The following is a 21,745-nucleotide window of genomic DNA, read 5'->3' on the forward strand; positions in this document are numbered from 1 at the left end:
AAAAGATTCACTTCAAGTTCTCCAGGGAAAAAAGGTCCAGTTTTTAAGAGTTTTAAAAAGGTTAGCAAACTTGCATGGCTTCTTAGCTTATCCCCGGGTTCTCTTTCCTTCCCATGTCCTGTGCTCTGCAGGTTCTGTTGAACTTCACAGCTCTTCTGGCTTGCTGGACCCAGGTTCAGCCTGGAACAGGTGCTGTAGGCTTCCTGTCCACATCCCTGTCTCCCTGTCCGTGGGAACCTCGTGAGCCCAAGAGGTGGCCGGGGGGTGAGGGGGGCTGGTTCCCACCTGAGAAGCTGCAGAGTGGCCCCAGCCCAAGGGGCTGGCATGCAGTGCAGCAGTGGGGACAAGGCCACAGGATACCCAGGCCCCTATCCTGACAGGACCACAGCATAGTCCTCAATCCCTGCCCAAGCCCAGCCGCCCTCATTCACAGCTAGAATTTTTTAAAAACCACCAACAATCAAATGTAAACAGCCTTTAGATGGTCATCCCCCAGTGTGCAGTCTTTTCTGGCCGTTGGAGACAGTTTCCATCTCCAGATATGGATCCACAGTTGTGGCAGTGCCAGGATGCCTGGGCAGAGGGAGAGGATATGTTTAAGCCCTTGGCGTTTGTGATCCCGCACACCGTGCCAGTCCTGCAAGGGGGTGCGGAGACCCCCGCAGATGGTACAGCTGTGACTGGCCCTGGGCCACACAGCCAGCAAGTGGCAGAGCCCAAACTAGAGCCCAGGCCTGGGACCCACATCCTGTGGGCCGGCTTCCACGCCGGAGTTTCTGGCCAGCCCGGGGGGACGGCAGTGATTGTGTACACATCCAGAACTGACCTCGGGCCCGCAGCCCCCCCACCCAGCCACCGGCGGTGCTCCGTCAGGAGCTTGCTGTTTAACATTCCTGAAGAGAAGAACATTTTCCAGGGTAGACTTCTTTTCCCACTGCACGCTAGTTCTTAGAGGCTTGCTCTTGGATACACGTCCCTGCTGTGTCTTTCTGGGCCACTGCACGTAACTGCCTCAGCTCGGGCAGAGAGCTCTGAGCTTTACCCCCCAGGACACTGTCCCAGGCCCCAGGCCACCATCTGGAGGGGCAGCACCGTGGTGCCGAAGGCATCAGGGGGAGGCACACTTCTGGGAGGAGGCCCAGGCCTCAGCAAGGCTTTGGAAAGCGGAGCAAGGACCTGAGGATGGCTGGGAGCGAGGGGAGAGCCTGAGGGAGGGCTCTGGCTGCTGAGGCTGTAGGCACTTGTAGGCACCCCACGTCAGGGCCAGAAAGAAGATGGGGTTCCCTGGCAGGCCCTCCTTGTGTCCCCGTCCCCAGGCTGCAGACGGCCAATCGGTGGGTATGGCCCGATGGAAAGCCAAAAGGTACGAGAGAATGCCAGTGAGTGGGCCTCTACCAGGGAGGGGAGGGAGGCCACAGGGCTTGCTTCCATGGGTGCAGGGACTCGCGGGGGTGGCAGGCACTTCCTTCGTTATTCCTCCCTGCAACGCCATGATCCCCATCTCATGATGAGCAAGCTGAGGCTAAGGACAATGGCAGCACGGGCACAGCATCACTCAGCCTGGAAGGAGCAAAGCTGGAACTCCCACCCCAAAGAGCTCAGACGTCTCCCTGCCTCCCCTCCCCCCCTTCCCACCAACCCACCCACACCCAGCCTGCACCCGGCCCGGCAAAGTTTGAGGTAAAAGCCCGTGCTGTTGGCCATGGTGTCCAGGGCAGACAGGAAGGGGCCTGCAGACGTGACTGCCCACCTCTGCCCTGGGCTTCATCCTGCTTGCCAGGCTCCGACCAGTTGGCCCCATCCAAAGCCTGCGGGGAGGAGGGGTGCTGCATTACCCTGTTTTCAGATGAGGAACCCGAGGTGGCAAGCCCCGGGCCCCTGAGCCAGGGAGTGGTAGGGTAAGGGTTCTGCTTCCTGCCATGGTGCCGCCCCCGTGGGCCTGGTGTACCCGCTGATTGAGCCAGGGTGTGGGAGTACCATGTCCTCTACGGGGTGGTACATGACCTCTCAGACTCAATCTCTTCATCTCTGAGATGGGAGATGGGAGTGTCCAGCACTTGACACTTGAGCAGTGGTCCCAGCCCTGTGTTGAGGTGGCCACAGGTCCCATATCTGAGCCCCAAGAAGTAGCCCTGTGCAGCCCAGACGGGGCCTTTTCTGGGCCTAACCCCTACCAGAGTGTGTGACTTCCCTGTCCTGGGCAGGTAGACAGGAGCCTCAGGTCACGGGAGAGACCCACCCTGCCCTGCCTGGTCCTCCCTGCAATAGTGGTGTCTGGTGGGCTGTTGGCAGCACGTAGCATTCCTATTCTGCTTCCTCCAAACCCACCTGGTTGATAAAAAGAGGAAGCAGTAGCATCCCCCCACCAGGGAAGATTCCAGATGTCGGAGGTGGCCGGGGTAGAGAGCAGCTGATGGTCCCAAAGGGGTCTTGCAACAGGGGTGGGGACAGAAGGGAGGGCAGGATGTATTTGCGGGCCTTTGCCTGCCCTCCCCAGAGATGTGCCATGGCTGCTGCCCTCTGGCATCCACTGCCACATGCTGCCCTTTTGCCTCCCCTTCCTTGCTTCCTGGGTGTCTCTCCAGACAGGCCATTGGTACCCTCAGGGGAGCTTGGGGGTTCGGGGTGAGCTGCCCACAGCCCTTGGCCGCTCTGAGGCAGCCTAAGCTAGTGTGGAAGCTAGGAGGATGGATTTCCTGAGGCGATGGGCATTGGCCATAGGAGCCCGAGTGAGGGGCCCAGACAGTACCTCCCATGGCCCAGAGATGCTCCCCTACAAGAACATATCCGATGGCAAGGCCACCAGGTTTGGCTTGTGATGGATTCTTGAGAGCATGGGGCTGCCCCTCTGGGGGGCCCTGGTTGCCCTTAAGCCCCAGGGTTGGAGGTCACACTCTGGCCTGAAGTCTCCCATCTTTTACTGTGCGTGATGGTGAGGTTGCCCTGTACGGGGATTCTCCAGCTAGGAGCCTCTCTCTGCAGGCGTGGCTGGGGCTTGTGGATGGCAAGCAGGGCCTGGAGCGTGGCTGGGATGGGGATACCCGCATGTCTGGCCCACACATCTTCCTGCGCACCTTACTCTGGGCAAGGTGGACGCTGCTCTGCCCTCAGAGTATAGTTTTGCTGTTGGCTTCCTGGTCCTGGTCCCTGCTGACCTCAGTTTCCCCATCTCCAGAGGTGGGCCAGTGGATGAGGTCAGTGGTTTTCCAGCCCATTTTCCAAAAGAACACTTTCCCACACACCCCGCTGGGAAACATGAAAGGGCAGCCTCTTTAGCAGACAGGAAGGGCTTGGTGCCACCTGCTCTGGCCGCACTCCCGTCCTGCCCAGGCTCCCGGGAAGGAGGGGCAGGAGCCCCAGAGAGCCTGTGGGGTCTCTGCCTTGCCACCATTCTGCCAACCCAGACAAGGCTTCCTAAGCTCAGTGGCCGGGCCTTCTTTCTGGGGTGACTTCAGTTTGGGAATTTGTCTCCTCCTCCAGCCCCCTTTTTCCACTTTTCCTCTTTGGAAAGTTTGACCAAGTTGCTTCTGAGAGAGCAGCATTGGGTTTAAAATCCAAACCAGAGCTCCAGCTCCAGGAGTCCCTGCCTGGTTTCCATGGTGATGGGCTGTGGCCACCAGTGCCCCTGGGGGTAGAGCAAGGACTCCCTCACAAGGGCAGGCCCAGGCCCTTGCTCCACGCCTGGCTCCACCCATATGGCCGGGTGGCTCCAGACAAGCTAGTCAGATTTCGTAAGGCTCAGTTTCTTCATCTGCAAAGTGGGATTGATTAGACCTACCTCAGGAGGTTATAACGGTACAGCCTGCCATGTGCCCTGGGGACATTGTGCCTAGGAGAGAGTCCACGGGGATACCCAGGCAGCAGGAGCCTCTCTCGGGGCCTGGCCGCCTCAGCCCCCGCAGGTCACTGCTGAGCTTTATTCCGAGAGAGAGACCCACCTGGACCTACTTGGAGGAAGGTGGGGAGCCTTGGGCTCCAGGCCATGCTTTGGCTGAGGCTCAGGTCTGGGCTCCCCACAGGTGGAAAGTCAACCTGGCTCTGCCACAGGGGCAGGGGCGTGTGAAACCCAATGAGGTGGTGCCATGGAGGCCTTGGAAGTGGAAGGCTGGCCCCCAGGGGCTGCAGATGAGGAGCCCTCCCCTGGGTGACAGGAGATAACTCTGCTCGGGAGCACAGGAGCTCACTACCCTCCATAGCTTCACTTCTGTATGAGGTTGAGTGTCAGTACCCACCCCCAGCGCTTGGCCCAGGCACCCTGAGTGTACTACTTTATGTGTCTCGAGGTGCTGTGGGTGCAGGGGAGGGGTATCTACCAGCCTCAGCAAGTGGAGCGGGGGCAGGTAGTTAGGAACACTGCTGGAGGAGTTGGCCAGATTGTCAGACCAGGGAGAAGGCGTTCCAGGAGAGGGAACCCAAGGGAGGCAGTGTGGGGTGTGAGGGTCCTCACGGCTCAGGGCAGGAGTGGTGGAGAAGGTAGATTGGGTCAGCCCTATATCTGTGGTCAGCAGGCTGGCTCTGTCCTGTGGCAGTGGGGTGCCCACCACAGGGTGTCCTGGTTGCAGTGTCGTGGTCGAGTGGGGAGCTCTCAGAGCAGTGGGCTGTGTAGCTTGAAGGGAAGGCCTGGAGAAGGGCCTGGGGGCTAGAGAGGTTAGGGGGAATGTTGAGGCAGGGCCAAAAAGAGCCTTGTGGAGAGTCAGGGGAGGCTGGGGGAGGGTAGGTTCTGGCCACGGAGAAATAAGACCCATGTCCCCTGCAGCTCGGTGTGCGAGTGCTGTGTTTGGGCTTTGACCTTCTGCTGTGGGGCCAGCAGGAGCATCCTGCCTGTGTGGGAGCCACTCTGAATGGGCTACCCCACTGCTAGGGGATGGAGCCCTGTCCCGTCCCCTCACAGCATAAGTGGGAGGTCCCAGTGCCATCACAGAGCTTGCACATTGCTCCAGAGAGGGGAGGGTGCTGTGCCTGGGATGTGTGTTCTGATCACATCTCAAATGTGTTCTGCTTCGGGGGCCCCTCTGGACTGCGGACTGAGCCCTGCTCTGCAGGGTGAGTTCTGATGCTGTATATGAGATTTGAAGGGTTTCTGCCAGGGGCTGTTGTGGGTTAGGAGAAAGTGGTGGCCCTGCTTGGGAAGCCACATGCCCATGGCGGTGCCAGCTTTGTCTAGGCCCTCGCCTCTGTGTGGTGGTTGGTGTTTGCTCACCCCTGCCCACCGTTCAGCTCGGTCTCTCCCTGCACGAGGATCCTGTGGGGGCCATCCAGGGAAGAAACCTGGCATGGGGCACAGCTACTGCAGCCACCGTGCCTTGAACCTGACCCTACTGAGGTTCCTGTCACTCCCCCTCACTTAGCAGCCCAGCCAGAGAAGCCAGAGCTGCCCCCCCACCCCCCCAAGCCCACAAAGGCCGTTTATTAGGAGCCTGGGGTCGGACGGTAGGTAGAGTGTCCTAGTTTTCTCAGTGTGCATGTCAGACATGGCTTTTCTAGGATGCGGGCTTCCCTCCTGAGATGAAGCGGAAGCAGCTCAGCAGTCCTCCAAAGAGTGGGCGATTCTAGAAGCCTGGACGCAGATCTCATTCCCAGCCCCGACATGGGGGTGGGCTCAGAGGAGCCCATTGTAAGCGTCTTCTCGCTCCAGGGAGGCTCTCATGGTCCCTGTCAGTCACACCCCAAGACCCAGCTTGCCCCGAAAGGCCTCACAGCCTGCTGGGCCTCCCCCCTCTGCCCTGCCTGCGACCCTTCTCTCTCCACAGATGGCCCTCCACGTGGTCCCGTTGGCTGTCCCTGATGTCACAGGCCCCCCACCTGTCTCTCCTCTGTTCTGGTCCCCTGTGTGGGGAGATCCCTGTCCAACAGCACCCAGCCCAGATGCCACTGTGTCCTCCCCAGGAAGCTGCCTTGTCCCTTTGTCTCGTTCTTGTTTCTCTCCCTCTGTGGCCACCTCTGCTCTTGATCCCCAAGCTGGCTGGGCTGGAAGTGCCAGGTAAGCTGAGTTGATGTGGACTGTGGCTGCGTCAGTCCCTGCCCATGAGAACCCTGGTGTCCGAGTCTGCCTCATGGTGACTGGGGATGTGGACATGGCATTCCCCTCTTGGTAAGGCACTGGTGGGAATGTATGCATGCCAGAGGCCCACACGCTGGTCCCTGTGGAGCTGCGCGTGGCATGGGCACGGCTGTCTGTTGAGGCAGACGCAGCCCTAGCCTGAGGGACAGGGATCCTTGCATTGTGCCCTGCCCACCGCGGCTGGTCTGTTCCCCTCGGCACGTCATTTCCCTGTTCCCCACCACTGTGCTCACTCGTGGTCATACAGGCAAAACAGCTGGATTCAGTCTTGCAGCCTTAGAGCACAGTCTAAAGAATTCCTGAGTACCAGAAGCTCTAGCATACGAGAAGGAAGTGGGGTTGTAGCTGGGGGTCTGTGAACTGGGGAGGAGAGGCACGTTTCAATGTCCTAGCTGTCAGGAAAGGGAGAAGAAGCTGGCTCGCATGAGACTGGGAGGCCCAGAGTCTTTGGCTGGCATGCACTTGGCAGAGAGGCTGCCCAGGCCCACATCACACGGAGCCAGTGTCCCACAGCAGGGAGGCAGGTGAGCAGCGGTAAGGCTTGTGTCTCCAAACCAGTTGGCAGCTCAAAACTCTAAGGCTGAGGATTGGGAGCATTCTTGCCACCTAAAGGTAGCCCTGGACTCAGCCAAGGAGGAAGATGGGGTTAGGTCAAGTGGGGACTAAGGTCACAGTCAGCAGAAAGGAACCAGGAGCGACCTGCGGGTCTGTGTTGGCTCAGGTCTTAAGAAGGGATGGTTGCAGGGGGCCACTAGGGCCCCATGGTCCCCTAGGCAGCTCAGCCGGCAGCGCCTGGGGCAGCAGCCCAACTCTGGGATCTGATTGGCTTCACTGGGCCAGGAACCCACTTCTGCTGTGGGCTGCCTACCCTCACTGGCACATGAGCCAAAGGCCAAGCGCCTATGTGGCAAGGAAGGCTGTGGTTACCACTCCAGCGGGCTGCACTGCTCCGGTGACCAGAAAGTGTCCAGAAAAGGGTGAACAGTGCCCCATCTGCCCTCTCTGCTGGTCCACCCCAGGGTGAGGACATGCTGAGGCAGAGGCTTGGGGACATGCACACATTCACCCACTGGTCTGGGTCAGGGACACAGCATGTCTTCCTTTCTACTAAGTAACACAGGGTGACAGCATCTGCCCCACAGGCCAGTGTTGTTCATCCCTCTCTGTGGCTCCTCACTCAACAGACACCTTGAGACAGTTCACACTTTGCCCTCTGACCCTGCTCACCCTCCTCCTCACCTCACGTGCTCCTGCTAGGGGCTGCTCGTCCAGACAAGGTCACAGTCGTTCAGTTTGGCTTTCTCTAGTTCCTCTGGCTTTGGTGATCATCCCTGGGCTCCTGGAGAGCCAGCTCAGCTTTCCCTGTCTGCAGCCGCCAATGGGAGCATGCGTGCTTCGGAGGAGGTCAGGCCTCTATCCTAAGGGCAGCGGGCAGTTGGCATTGTAGAAATGGCTGTGGTGTAGAGAATAAACGTGGCCAGACAGTACAGGGTGGGCGGAGGGGCCAGATAGGGGCTGCAAAGAGGAATGTTGGCCACACAACTTCCCAGCATGAAAATGGGTGAAGCCCTGGCCTCCCTACCTCCCTGGTGGCTGCCAGGGGCTGCTGGGTGGACAGCAGCTGGGGGGGACGTGATGGGTCAGCACCTCTCAGAGTTGGACCTTAACCAGGGGCCTCGGGCCCAGGGGTGGGGAGGTGGCTCTCAGGGCCACCTACCTATTGCCCTTGCCACCGTTGTCCTCTCCATGGTGACCCATCTGTCCTGGAGCTGGACTGGGGCGAGGGGTCTGCCTGGGAAGGTCCCTGTAGGACCAGGCGATGTCCTCAAGACTTTTGTGTTCTTATGATCAGTCATCGAAGTTTGCTTTGGAGATTGAAGGTCAGATATCCCTTGGAAAGGCAGTGGGATACTCTGATGGCACGGGGCCCCTCCTGCCCCGAGGCTGAGGAGGCTTGGGCCTGCATGCAGCCCAGGGCCAGCACATCTGCTTCTAACATCGGTCCTCCTCCACGGACAGGCTGGAGCATGCCCTTCAACACCCAGACAGGGGGCAGGGCCACCCGATCGCCAGGATTGACCCAGAGCAGGCAACCCACCGGTTAGACCCTGCTTGCCGGGGCTCCTGCCAGCCTCTGGGTGAGCATGGTCAGGATGGACTGGCCTCCTGGGCCCCTGAGGCTGGCGGAGTGCTGCAGCAGCCGCCAAGGTTTCAGGGGTGGCCCTGAGGTGGATGAGCTGCCATCCTCCCTGGACAGCAGTCAGAGGACTGTGTGCTGCACAGCCAGGTGCTTTGTGGGTGATCAGGACCCATGGGGGCTCTCCTGTGTAGGGTACTGGTAAGTCCCAGAAGGGGCACAAGGCTCTTTTGGGCCCAAAGAATTCTTGAGGATCTGATGCAAGCCCACCCGGGTCCCCTGTCTCAGCACTCTCACATGAAGTGTGCACAGGAATGCTTCCTCCTGGGGGCTCAGGGAGAGTGATTCCCACCTCCCAGTTCTGGGCCTCAGTGCCATGGTCTGTCAGCTAGAAATGGCAATGCCCATGTCACGGGGCTCTGGAGAGGGTTTGCACAAACCAGGGCTTGGGGTGCTGGGTACTGCGAGGTCCCTGGGGCAGAGCCGAGGAAGCTGGAGACCACTGGGAGCACACAGTGTCCCAGGCTAGTCTCTCTCCAGAGACTTTGCTGGGCAGAGGCCAGGCACAGAACCTCTGAGCTCCCCTCACCCACTACGGGCCTCCCTCCTGCGATGACAGCCAAGACCATGGGACCCCCGGCTGCCCCAGCCCACCCTGGGCCTCAGTGTGCTCATGAGAGCACCGCAAGGGCTGGTTTCCAGACAACTACATACTCTGTAACACAGACAGCTTTTCCTGGCCGAGGTGTGATGAGCACATGTTCTCAGCCTCCTTTGGTCTGACTTTATCTTACAGGAAGTGGATCAGGTATGAAGTGAGGTCATGAGCTGTGCAAGGCACAAGTGTCACTTGTCTGCTTCAGCCTTCCGTACAGCCAGGAGGAGTCAACCAGCTCTGAAGCCAGCCAGGCCTGGCAGCAGGTCCTGGCCATACTGACCTTACTGCTGTGTGACTCTGAACCAGTGCCCAACCTCTCTGAACCTGTCCCCACATGTGAGTGTCAAATGATGATATGCGTGTAGATGGCGAGGGGCTGTTGTGACTTGAGCACCATGTGGATTTAGAACTCCTCTGAGACTCGACCTGTGGCGAGCACCCAGTCAGGAGACCCTCGTCCTCACATAACCCTGGGTGGCTTGTGCTCATGCTTCTCTCCCTGTGAGTGGATGACCTCTAGAACTGCAGCCTGGTTCTTCCACTGCCTGGCAGGGAGTAGTGGTCCTCCAGGGGGAGAGGGAGGGAGGACAGAGAGTGTGACATCCCCCTGGCTGAAGGGGTAGGTTGGACCCGAGCCCATTTGGATTAAGGGCACCTGGCAGGGGCACATAGTAAGACTGGGAACACTAGTGGGCAGAAACTAGCCTAAGTGTAGGATAGGTGGAAACAAGTTGGCTCAGGGAGATTGCACCAAGACAAGTGTCACCAGGATAGGGGACAGGTGGATCTGAGGTCTCTGGGTGTGTGGGGAAAGAGGAGGAAACAAGGAACTCAAGGCACTGAGGTGGTGAGAGAGAAGCTTGGGGGGGCAGCGGACGGGGGGCAGTTGCCTGGTGGCAGGCCAGGGCTTGGTGCAGCATCTCTCTATTCACTGTCTCTGCCTTTGCTTGGCCTCTCCTCACCTGGCAAGGGAGGAGCTGCTGGTAGTTGGTGGACAGTCCTGGAGCAGCGTGCCCCACAGTGCTGTGTGCACACCAGAGCTATGGGTGCTGGGGCCATGGTGGTATGTTCCTGGGTGAGGCTCTTCTCTCTGAGCCCATTCCTCATCTGTAGAATGAGCACAGGCCCCCTTCCAGGCTACCCTGTGCTGAGAGGGAGGGGTGCTACTGCCCTTCTTGGAATAGAGTCCAAGAGGGGAATCCTGAGCCCACCCTGCTTCTGCCTGGCCTGGTCAGGCCACTCCCACCGCCTTGACCCAGGGCCTTCTCCAGGCTCAGCCTCACGGCCCAACTGGAAAATGAGGCCCCTGCCAGCTGTAAAACCCACTGGGGGACTGCCATGGCATCTCTGTTCTGCCCTTCCCTCTGAGAATGTTAGTGGGAAGGACTTTACTCCACCTCCCACTGCCCCATTGGATCTGCAAGGACATCTCAGTGTAGCTGCGTGTCCCCACACACCCACTCCTCTGCCCTCCACAGGGCCTTCGCCTGGCACAACTCCAGGGGGCGCCGTTCACATAGATACCGCGTGCAGGGTGAGGACTGCCACGGCTCCCCCCCACCCCCAACTCGCCGCACTCCCTGCCGGCCCTACATCGCCTGGTCCGGGGCCTTTGGGACCCACAGCCTCCCGCGGTGAGGGCCGCACCCCTCGCCGGGTGGGCAGCCCACCACCACCGGCGCGCACCGGGCCAGGGAACCTGCGAGGATTGGCCGGCAAAAGTCAGTTGTGCTGCTGGGCCCGCTTCCAGGCCGAGCGAGGGAGCGAGTGCCCGCGCCCCGTCCGGCTCTGCCCGCCCCGCCCCGGCCCGCCGCGAGCGAACGAGCCTCCGCGGCCATGGCCCGGCGCCCGCCCTAGCTCTGCTGCACAGATGCCACGGCGGAGCCGGCGGGTAGGAACTTGACCGGGGCTGGGGGGCGGGGGCCTGGGCCGCGACCGCCTCTCCTCCTCTGCCTGCCGGCTCCCCGCTTTCCAAAGCTTTTGCCCAGCCCTCCCAGGGTCGGCTTGGGCTGCCACCCCCGCCCCGGCCCCCTGCCCCGCCAGGCGCAGCAGGAAGCCCGCGGGTCGTGGTTTCCCGGGCGCCGCGGCGGAGGAAGTCGGCCGGCGGCGGGGCCGCGGCGCCCCCATGCCCCCGGGCCGGCGCCCTGCGCAGCGTCAGGTGGGCGGCCGGGTGGGCCGGGCGGCGGCGCGCGGGGGCGGGCGGCGGGCACTGGTGGAGCCCGCACCCGCACCCGCGCCGCTGGGGGAGAAGCCCGCGCAGCGAGCCCCGGGCGAGTCCAGCCCGACCCAGCCCGGGGCCGCGAGCCGGCGCGCGGGGGTGTGCGCCGCGCGAAAGCGAAAGCCAAAGCCGCTCTCCCGCCGGCCCGAGCAACTTCGCGGCGGGCGGCGCCGAGGAGGAGCAGCGCGGGGCCGCTCCTGGGGATGGTGAGCGGGCCGGCGGGGTGGGCAGTGGCGCCCGGGCGCGGTGCTTCCCCAGCTATAAATAGCTGCTGTGCGGGGGCGGCAGGATGGTGCCAGCGGTTTGTGAGCGCCTAGCCTGCTCGGAGCCCGGAGCTGGGCCAGGACCTTGCCCCGCGGCGGAGTGGGAAGGGAGGGTGCAGAGGGGCGTGGGGCGGGGGCGCGGGCGCAGGACAGGGGTGCGGCACACGCAGGCGGGGCCGCGGTGGAGTTGAGGGCTGGGCTCCCCCCCACGCACTTAGTTGTTTGTCGTTTCTGCTTTTCCGCGGGGCGCGGGGGGGGGGGATGCGGGGGAGGGGAGGGGAGGGGCAGCCAGCCGTTCCGGGGACCCAGTGTGCGACGTCTCATTTGGTAGAAGAGGCTGAAAGCGGGCGGGCGCCAGCTGCAGGCAAATTGCAGGCTTCCCCAAACCCTGCCTGTGCTGGGGACTCATTACCTGTGGATGGCGCGGGGAATCCCTTGCCCTCGGGAGCCCAGCGAGGACCGCTGGTTGGGTGGAGGGTGACGGCGCCCCCGGCGGTTTCTGTGCAACCCTGCGGCCAGAGAGGCGGGCCCTGGTGGGTTTGCAGTGGAGGCTGCAGGACTTCCTGCCCCCAGGGGTGTTCAACCTAGCCTACCGCTGGCTGTGCAGCCAACCGTAGGCCTGGAACAGGACAGTGGCTCCAAGTGCTGTGGGAGGGGCAGGGCCCTTCGCTCTTACGGGCATCAGGAAGATGGGGAGTCTTAGCCCCAAAGGCCTCGGGACTCCTGAGGAGGGTGGCTCCTGAAGGAGATGGAGCTGTCTGGGCCAGCTATGGGAGAGGTGCCGCCCTGCCAGCCTGGCGCTGTCTCTGATGTTCGCCTTACTTGGGGACAAGCGGGGTGCAGTGGGAAGAGTAGAGTAGTCTGAGTTTTGCCATAGTTTCAGCTCCCTGCTGGCTGTGTGCCCTGGGACGAGTCTCTCCCCATGAGCTCTAAATTGGTATCCCATGTTGAAGAAGCTGGACAGGCACCCTGTCAGTACGGTTGCCCCACCCCCACCCCCACCCCGGGCTTACAGCCACCAAGTTCAGCCCTACACACTTTCTCCAAGTAGTCTTGCTGTTTGGGAGGTTCATATGGGTTTGCCCGCGACAGGTGTCTCCCTAAGACTTTGGAGGATGCTGGTATTCTCCCTAAGGCTGCTCCTGACCTGAGGGCCAAGGGTCAATATTCTGTCCTGGCTCAGCTTGGGGTCAGTTGGGCTGCTGGACTGTGGAAAGTTTTTATGCTTTTCTGGGGGGAGAGGCCCTAATCTACCCCAGCACCCCTCCCTACTGAGGGGCTCCCTTGCTCTCTCCAGCTTGTCACCTGCATGGAAGAAGGTCCTCAGCTGGAAGCAGCCTGCTCCCACAGCCCCAAGCCCGCTGCTCCTGGGAATGGGATGCCAGCAGGCTGCCCGCCCTCGCCTGTTTGGAGCGCTGAGTCACCACTGCACCCATGCCAGGTGGGGGGTGGGCTGCAGGAATCCCTCTGCGGGGAGGGGGGATGGGTTCTCCCTTGGGTGCTTACAGCACTGTGTTTTCTGTGGACAGGAATGTTGGAGCTGAGCAGCCCTGGGAGGCCTGTTCACCTGTCATACTGTGGCACACGGGGCTAACTGGGGACTGGGAAGGCCTAGGATGATGGACTCCCCCCACCCCACCCCCCCGCCCCGCAACACACACCTGTCATAGGTCAGAACCAAGGCCCTGCTGCTGCTGCTGCTGCTGCTGCATACCTACTCTTTTGTCCCCTCTGGGGGATCCATTCCAAGGAGAGAGAGAAAAGATCTGTGGGGATGGCTGTTCAGCCAGCATTGTTCATAATTCTAAGGACTCAGCCCCAGGTGCCCACCAGGAGGGGACTGGATGGGTTTGGGTACACCTGTGGGGTGATGTGCTGTGGTCATTTTAAATGACAGGAATTTTGATGGTAGAAAAAAGCTGTGCTCTGTTTACCGAGTTATAATTTAAGATAAAAATTACAAGCAAAAAAAAAAAAAAAATCCACACTTCTTTGTTCTCTTGCTCAGGGTACTCTGGGTGATAAGGTCAACCCTAGGGGGTTGCCCATTTCCTCCCCACTTGACAGAGGCTCCTCCTCCTCTGGCCCCTTCTCCTTCCTGGCTTTTCTCTGGCTTTCCCTGAACACTCCCTCCCCGAAGTCCTTATTTTCTCGCCCCATTACTCCTCGTACCAACCATTCCTTCTCTCCCCTCCCTGGATGCATGTGTGTCTGTCTCTCCTACTAGCAGGGACCCCCTCTGGTGGGTGTGCCTGACCCATCCACGAGACTCCTGATTCCTGGGATACACTTGGCCTTTTGCCCAGTTCCCAGGCCGATTGGCCCTGGGAGACCCAGAGGTCACTCTGGAGCAACTCCTGAGTTGGGCCTTCCCAGCACCCAGAGGGGATTCATCTGGGGCATAAACTCTCCAGAGCCTGTTCACCTTGGTTCATGCTGGGGACTCACTCAGAGGCACTCTAGAGCTGCACCGAGGTTGAGGGGACTTGGAGGCCAGGGTTTGTGGTTTTGCCCTGGAACATTCCTTTCCTGGAGGCTGCTTGGGCAGGCCCAGTGGGCCCACGTCCCTGTCTGCCTAGCTTGACTCTCATGTGGGAGGGCTTCCCTTTCCCCCAGAAGGCCAGGATCTATTTCAGGGGCCCACGGTGCCAGTGAGCGCAGCCCTTCATGCCGAACCCTAGGCAGCTCAGAGTCTGGGAGGCCGTGGCAGGGCAGGCCAGGATTCGGGTTCCTTGGGACTGGCTACTGATCTCAAGAGCTAGCCTTTATAAGCATCCTATGAGCAGCCCCTGGTCAGGTAGGGGAGGCCTGAGAGGGCCCCAGGCAGACGTAGACCCCCTCAGGCTGTAGCAGCCTGGGGTGAACTGGAGACGGTCCAGACAGCCAGCTGCCTACCTATTGCCTCAGCAGACTAAGCACCCCTAGGTCTCCCGCAGTACTGTTGGCATCTCACCGTCTTTCCCTGCTTAGTTTATCCCCAAGGCACTGAAGCCTGTCTCCTTTGTGGCCTTTCTGGGTGCTCCCAGGGATGGCTACCTTCTCTTCTGTCCTCCTGCTTGAGCCTTGCCAGGTGCCCCAGCTGGGCATGACCCCAGTAATAGCAGAGTGGGGAAGGGACACCTGAGTCCTGTGGGTAGGGCAGCAGGGGACAGCAAGAGGAGCCCAGCAGAGTTCTGGAAGACTGAGGCTGGAGGCCATGCCCAAAACAGGGGCTCAGAGGACTGGATTATGAAGTGTCAGAGGCGCTCAGAGGTACTGGTGAAGGATGTTCACTCCCCAGTCCTCTGCCAGCAGGTGATATCCAGTTCCAGCCTCCCCTTTCAAGGGGGTGTTCTCAGGTCTTCAAAGGTCCTGGCTCAGAACTGAAGTGATTTGGTATCACTGCTCGGTTCTGCATTTCTGTTTCTAGTCTGTAAATCACAGATCACATTGCTGACCTTTTGTACCTTTGTAAGCATTCAGGGAGAATGCAGGGAGAGAGACCTGAAGAGGGGGAGTCTGGTCCCTGTGTCTGATCCCACACCAGGTCACTGGGTAGCTTCAGGCAGGTTGTGTGAACTTACCTTCCCCCTCTGGAAAATGAAGAGTGGGTTGATTACCCACTTGGACAGTCCCTGTCAGTGTGGGCGTGGGAGGAGTCTGAGTCTACACCTGGTCCCCATGGCTTGAGCCTCCTCCACTCAGTGACAAGCCCATGCCCTGGGTCTGAGTGTGGCTTAGATGGAAGAGCCCGATTGGGCCACACCTGCCACCTGCCTCCTTCTCTGCTTTGGCATTTCTGGGCCCCTTGTTTCCCTTGGGGGGGCCTTTGCTTGTGCCCTTGGAGTGGAGGAGGCCCCAGGAGGAGCTGTTACTGAGAGATGTGAAGGTGACAAGTGCATCTGGGAGCCTCAGAATGACCTTGGGGTATATTGTCGAGAATGGCCTGAACAGCGGCTCTGCACAGGGCAGTTGGAGCTAACATGAGAGTCAGAACTGTATCTGGACCTGTGGTTTTGGGTTGCCAAGCTCAAGAGTTGGTCCTGAGCCATGGGAAGCCCTGCTGGTGTGCAGGGAGCCAGGGGCCCAGGAGTATGATGGGCAAGGCCTTCCAGCCCACACTGAGGCAGTAAGGGAGGTGTGGACTGGCCAGCTGATCAGGAATCTGGGGAGAGGGGAGTCCCTGTCCCTCCAGGAAGAAGCTGCCCCCAAACTACAGTGTGCTGGAGACAGCATGAGCCTTAGGAATGAGCCCAACTTTGGCCTGGCAGCCAGGCGCAGTGCTCCATGCCAGTAGGGGTATCTGCTGTCCATCCTGAGGTGCCACCTGCCAAGATTTTGGTGACCAGAGGCCAAGGCCTCGTGGCCTTCCTGGCCAGGCACCAGCCTCACGCTGCTTTCCAGCCCCCCTTTGTGAGTGGACAGTGAACACACTGTTGCCCACAATGGGCAAGAGTGCAAGGTGGCCCGGCAACAACCCACCCCTTCCACCAACCCAGCTCTCAGCTCCCCTGGGAAAGGCTCCAAGGGCCCCCAGCCATGCTGGCCAGCCTCCATGAACCCCCAGGCTTGCTCAAGTGTGGGGCTCAGCTACTGAAGCTCTGTTTCCTTAAGAGCGGTAGGAGGATGCTGGAGTCTCAAGGCTACAGGGAGAGTTTGGTAACTTGTATCAAGTGCTCAGCCCAGAGTCTGGGGCTCCATGAATTATTCAGGCGGCTATAGTCTGTCTCAGTGACCTCATCTGCTTGCTAGGAGCCTGGAACCACTTGGACGCATTGGGGGTCGGCTGAGATGCTCCGGAGGAGCTGCACATGGGTGGAGCTTCGAGCCCATTTTGTGTTTCTAAGTGCTCTGAGGCTGCTGCTGGGCGCCCCCAACTGCCCGTAGCTCTCCAAGCAGGCATCATCCCAGCCAGGAATTGAGTGTGTGCCCTGCACTTTGGCAGAGGGGAGTCTTGGGGGGTGCAGCCAGAGCTACAGGACAGGAGGGCAGCTGGGTGGGGCACAAGGGAGAAGTCGGAGGGACCCTGCCTCATGCCCCCTGGGCGCTGCCCGGCACCTGAGCACCAGTGCTGCCTTCCTCTCTCGAGGGTGAGCCCCATCCCAGACCCTCTTTGTGGGGTCCCTGCTGCCCCTGGCTGCCACTCCTGCCCTCACTTCGCTGTGATCCTGCTTTGGCCTGTCCTTCAACCTCAGGTGCAGGCCTCCCTCGGGCCGCTCCCATCTGCCCGTCGTCTTGGGCACTGCTGCCTACTGTCTTCCCGTTAGGCCCCTTCTTCCTCCCCCTCAGATGCCCCCTGGCACATCCCCTGCACCCTCCCTGAGGCCTGCGCATGTGGCCCCGGCTGCTGCAGGTGGAGCCTGGCTGTACCCCTTCCTCCCGCGTGCAGACATCCCTCGCCCGATGCCTGTCCCCTCCCTGGGAGCTCCCTGGTTCTCTGAGGGGCTTCAGAGCAGGCCCGGCACGGCAGGGCTGTCTTTTCCTGAGGGGCAGTATGTGGGAGTGTGCTTTGGCTTCTTCCCCTCTGTGAGGGGGCGGGGAGGGTCCCACTCGTCTCGGGGCTGCTAGTATCATGGGGGCTCTGGCTGCAAACAGAGGCAGAAGGCAGAGTTGTTGGCTAACCTGCCACCCTGCCAGCTTGTGACTCTGCCTGGTGGCTCCACGCCCTCGGGCCAGCTGTCCCTGGAGGCTGCTGCTTGTCTGCAGGAACCTCCCCGGGGCTTATGGTGGCTGTGGTTCCCCTCTGAATGTCTATGGACTCTGTGCCTGATTTGTGTGGTCTTCCATCCTTGCTGAAATAGGGGGTTACGGTATGGCCGAGTGCACATATCTGGAAAGGAGATGGATTAACAGGGCGCCCTAAAACACGTGGGACAAAGTAGATCTGTCCTCACAGGGTGCATCCTGGCCCCGTCCCTCCTCAGGGATTGGCTAAAAGCTCTTCGGGAGTCTGGCTCCCGGGCACAGGGACCCTGTTCTGCTCTCAGAGTGATCACAGATTGGCCGGGCCCATGCAGAGGCTGCTCAGCCAGGCTCTCAGTCCGTGCCTGCGGTGGAAGGTAGCCCAGTGCCCCAGCTGTGAGGAGGGAATCCATCTGCATTCCAGGCTTGGCTGTTGTCCAGCAATGGGGCTGGGGGCTCGCTGCCCCTCAGTGGGCCTCGAGTTCCCACCTGCACAATGAGCAGTTTGAGCCAGCTAAGTGTGCTTGAAAACGTCCATGACCGTGGAACTCTGATGCCACCAGATCTCTCAGTGCCTGGCAGGGAGCAGCATCCTGGAAACCAGGAACGGGGTGCAGGAGGAAGGGTAGGGGTGGGAAGGGCAGGCCTGTGATGCCACGGCGTGACGGGGAGCGGATGGCAGGCAGACCCCGCCCCTGCTCGCTGTGCATCCAGAAAGTGTCTTATCTGAGGCACTTCCTTGCTTCAGGGAGCAGATGACAGCCCCTGCCTGCATATGATTGCCGGTGGGGCTGGCAGTGCCCAGCCACCCCTCATAGTCCCAGGTTGGCCCACTTTGGGGGATGACGTGGTAAGTCCTTCAGACAGGTTTTTTTTGGCATGCTTACTGGCTCATTTTGGCACATCCCATCCCTCTTCCAAGAAGAAAACCAAACAGGTAAATGCTCTGTGTCTTTGATTCTAGAACTTGGGAGCAAGAGCAGGAGTTTGGGATCCCCTCTCTGCAGGGACCCTACCCATGACCCCACCATCTGCCAAGTCTGCTGTGGTCACCTGGCCCACCCTGCAGAGGGCCAAATGTTTTTTACCTCTGGCATTGTCTTCTCGGCCCCACCTTTTTCAGGGGGGAGAGGAGAGCTGGCCCTCGCCCGACGAGGAGCCTGGCAGGATAGGCCTCCAAGCAGCCCCAGGTCCTGCCAGCCCTCAGTGAGCGTGTTGCTGACTTGCCATCAGCAAGGAGGCGTGCTGCCACCACCCCCCTCCAGTGCAGGGCTCATATGCACACCCAGAGCTCTGAAAAGCATTCAGAAGAGCAGAATTGTTTCCCACCTACCCTAGAAATCTCCAGGGTGAGAGACCGGCAGGGAGATGGAGGAGCTAGGCTTCTGCGAGCAGCAAGCCCTTCTCAAGCTGGGCGGGCACCTTGCCTGCTCTGCCAGGTTTGTGTCGGGTCCCTGGGGACCTGGAGCTGAAGCAGACCTGCCCCCACTTAGGATGCATTCCCAGCCACAGGCCCACCCCCTGACCATCTAAGGGGCTGACCCTGAGTGGTCCTGGCAGAGACTTAGGAGGGCAGCAGGCCAGGAGGGCTTCAGCGAGGAGGTGACATCACAGCCAGGCTTGAGAGGGCACCCCAAAAAGTGAGAAGCATAAAATTCACAGCTCTGTAAGGGGGCGGGTGTGGTGAGTGTCCAGAATCAAGGGAGGAGGGGTGCAAAGGCCAGTGAGCCTCGGGCTTCAGCTGAGGTAGGTAAGGGAGCTGGCTGTCAAGGATATAAGCAGGGGCGTGATGTGCTCACATTATCTTTTTCCTGAATTGTCCTGGCCCCGGCTGGGTGGATGGATTGGGGGCAAGAGTGGGAGGAAGAGGCAGGATGAGGGCCAAGCTGGGGCAGGAATGTTAGGGGCACAAGGTGCAGGCTTGGATGCCAGGGAGGGCCAGGGGTGTGGGAACATTCCTGGGGTTCTAGCACAGTGGAAGAAACCTTGTCTAACAATTTATCAAGAATGAAATGGGCCATCTCCAGAGGGGGTGAACTCCCCAGACATGCAGGCTAAGGCTGGTGCCCACCAGGCAGGTTGTGGGGGCCAGGTATTGGGGCCCATGTTCCCCAAGTGCCTGGAGCCTCTTGAGGCATTGGCACCATATCTGAGGCCCCATGACCCTTGCCTCTGCCCACAACCAGGCTGACCCCAAGTCCCTGGCAGGCCTGTCTTCAGACCTCCTCCCTTCCTCCCCCAGCCTGTGCCCTGACTCAGCTAGCATGGAGGGCAGGGGTGCTATGGGAGGAACAGAGCCACTCGCCAGGGGAGGATCCAGAAAAGTCAGCACCCTTCTCCTTACACAGCTACCCCCAAACACGATTTGGAGGAACAAATGTGAGTCTTCCATTCATCCTCCCTGATTATTCCCTGAAGGACGTCAGGGGCCCTCCGCCCCCAGGTGCTCATAAGGCAGCTGGGAGAGACTTTCTGACCCCAGATCAAGGTACACTGGGAAGAGTGACCTCACCGTGTCCCTTGAGTCTTCAGAGGTTCAGCCAGGGAAGAGGGAGGGATTCAGTGAAATCCAGGGTCATTCTGGGCCCTTAGGATTGATGGTGCAGAGCAGGGCACGCCCCTCTGTGCCCTAAGGAAGAATGAGATCCGGGAGCAGTAGGGTCACACCCAGCTCCCGGACTTGGCCTGTGGCCCTGGGCCAGCTCTGGCACATGCCTGCAGTGTCTCCGCACATGGTTGGGCTGTGTTTCTCTGGCTTTCCGCCTCTCCTGTTAGGTGTGGGAAGGAGCCCGAGACCAGCAGCAGAGGGCTGGGGCAGGTGGTGGAGGCTTCCCTCTGGGCTGGTTGCGCTTGTCCTCCCTGTCCTCAGAGCTTTGGGCGCGGCGAGGGGCCAGCTGTGGGGCTGCCCCTCATGCTGTGTGACCCTGAGGGAGTCACTCCTCATCTCTGAGCTCCGCCCTCCCCGACGTAGCTGTGCGAGCCCGTGGTGATGAACGTAACATGGTGATGTCTGCAGTGCCGTGGAAGAGCCGGGCTCTTTTGTCTTACACCGCTAGGCCTGGCAGGCAACAGAGACGGCACCTTCTCGGCCATTGCTGTACATCTGGGGGCAGGGTGTCAGGGCCACACTGGCCAGACAGCTGCTCAAAGCTGTCCCTTGTCCTCTCAAGTGGCAGCTTTTCCTGAGCTGCTGCAGAAGCCCCCTGGGCCCAGTGGGAAATCACAGCGTTGGTGTCGGTGCCTTGGGTGAGGGTGGCCTCAGCCTCCTGGTTTTGTCCAGGCCGGGAAGCAGCTGGTGACTTGTTTGGCACTGCCTGGGATGAAGGGTGGTTGCCAGCCTTCACACAGCACCCCCAGACTGCTTGGGGGTGGGGGGGGTGGGTCTGTATCCAGTGTAAGCCCAGGGATCCAGTGTGGAGGCTATGGGGGCTTGGAGGTGCCCTGCCTTCCCTCCTGGGACTGCTGGAGCATGGACTTAGCACCCACGGGAATAGGGCCCTTGGAGTTGCACCCCACCCTTGGGTACCCTGCTGGGGGCCCCAGGTAGAGGAGGCGGCATTGCTTACAGCCCCAGTCTATTTTGGGCAGGAATTTCTCTAGGGTGTTAGCCACAGAGAGCCAGCTGTGAGCCTGCCTGCTCCCTCCAGGCCCCCAAAGTCCTGCCCCAGAGACACAAATCCTAACGTCCAGGCCCCGCAGCCTCAGGCCTGCTTCTGTTCACTTATAATTAGCACCCTTGGTTGTCCTTTCCTTCACCACGCCTCACCTGGACCAGTATGTCTCAGACACCGTGCTGGGTGTGGGGATGCCCCAGGGAGCTGCCAATGGGCAGGGTGCCCAGTACAGCAGTGGGCTGAGCACAGACTGAGGGGGATGGTGGCAGGGCTCCCCAGAGCCAGCCCTGCTCCAGCTCAGCCTTCCAGACAGTGAGGTTGGATGGCCGAGAAGTGGAGGAGGGGGTCCCGGGCGGAGTATACCGCGGACAAAGGCAGGTTGGCGGGAACCAGGGCATTCTGCAAGCTGCAGGTCATTTTCAGCCCGGCCCTCTAGACTCTGGGCATCGCTGGAGCAAATGCGCATGGGTGGAGGCCAGGCTTGAGCCTGTCTGGCCAGCAACAGCTGCCAGAAGCACAGTGGCCACCTTTTGACCCATCAGTTTGACCCTAGGAATTGGTCCCGTGGCTGAGTCAGCCCCTGCGTGGAGGCACAGAGGCTCTGGGCTTCTCCCACTGGTTGCATTTGACTAGGCATGACCTGCGTGTTTCCCGTAGGGGACAGAACAAGTACATACGTGCCATGCAGCCATTCAGAGGAGGAGAGTGCGAAACAGCGCGTGTATCCTTTGCCACCATCTGCAGGGGGATGTAGGTGGGGGTGGCCACCCTCCCACTCCCCGTGGGGCAGCAAGAGGGGTCCGAGGCGTCGTGGACTGGGCAGAGTGCCCTCTGGTACTGTGGCAGGCTCCAGCCACAGCAGCCCCCCCTCATGCCCACCCCCGTCCATCTCACAGGGCATCTGGCGGATCCCCGTGGACGAGATCGACCGACCAGGCAGCTTCGCCTGGCACATGAACCGTTCCATTGTGCTGCTGCTGAAGGTGCTGGCCCAGCTCCGGGACCACAGCACCCTGCTGAAGGTGTCCTCCATGCTGCAGCGGACCCCGGACCAGGGCAAGTGAGTGCAGCCACCCGGCCTAGTGTGTGCTCAGCCCCGTGAGGGCAGCTCGCGCTGCCGGGGGTCAGAGCAC

The 21,745-nt window shown here is 60.6% G+C and overlaps 1 protein-coding gene across 4 annotated transcripts in view; it reads left to right on the forward strand.

Moving 5' to 3' along the window:
• Positions 1 to 21,745, forward strand: part of CABIN1 (calcineurin binding protein 1) — a 151,558-nt gene that overhangs the window by 115,983 nt on the left and 13,830 nt on the right. For all 4 annotated transcript variants that reach the window (XM_028094169.2, XM_028094172.2, XM_088019652.1 and 1 more), the window contains one exon: positions 21,509 to 21,672. In XM_028094169.2, coding sequence (XP_027949970.1) covers positions 21,509 to 21,672 — 164 coding nt within the window. The remainder of the gene's footprint in view (positions 1 to 21,508; positions 21,673 to 21,745) is intronic.

The sequence above is a fragment of the Eumetopias jubatus genome, unplaced genomic scaffold (genome assembly GCF_037043125.1).
Source record: "Eumetopias jubatus isolate StellerSeaLion01/CBP00866 unplaced genomic scaffold, mEumJub1_p1.0 scaffold_16, whole genome shotgun sequence".
In the NCBI taxonomy this organism is placed as follows: domain Eukaryota; kingdom Metazoa; phylum Chordata; class Mammalia; order Carnivora; family Otariidae; genus Eumetopias; species Eumetopias jubatus.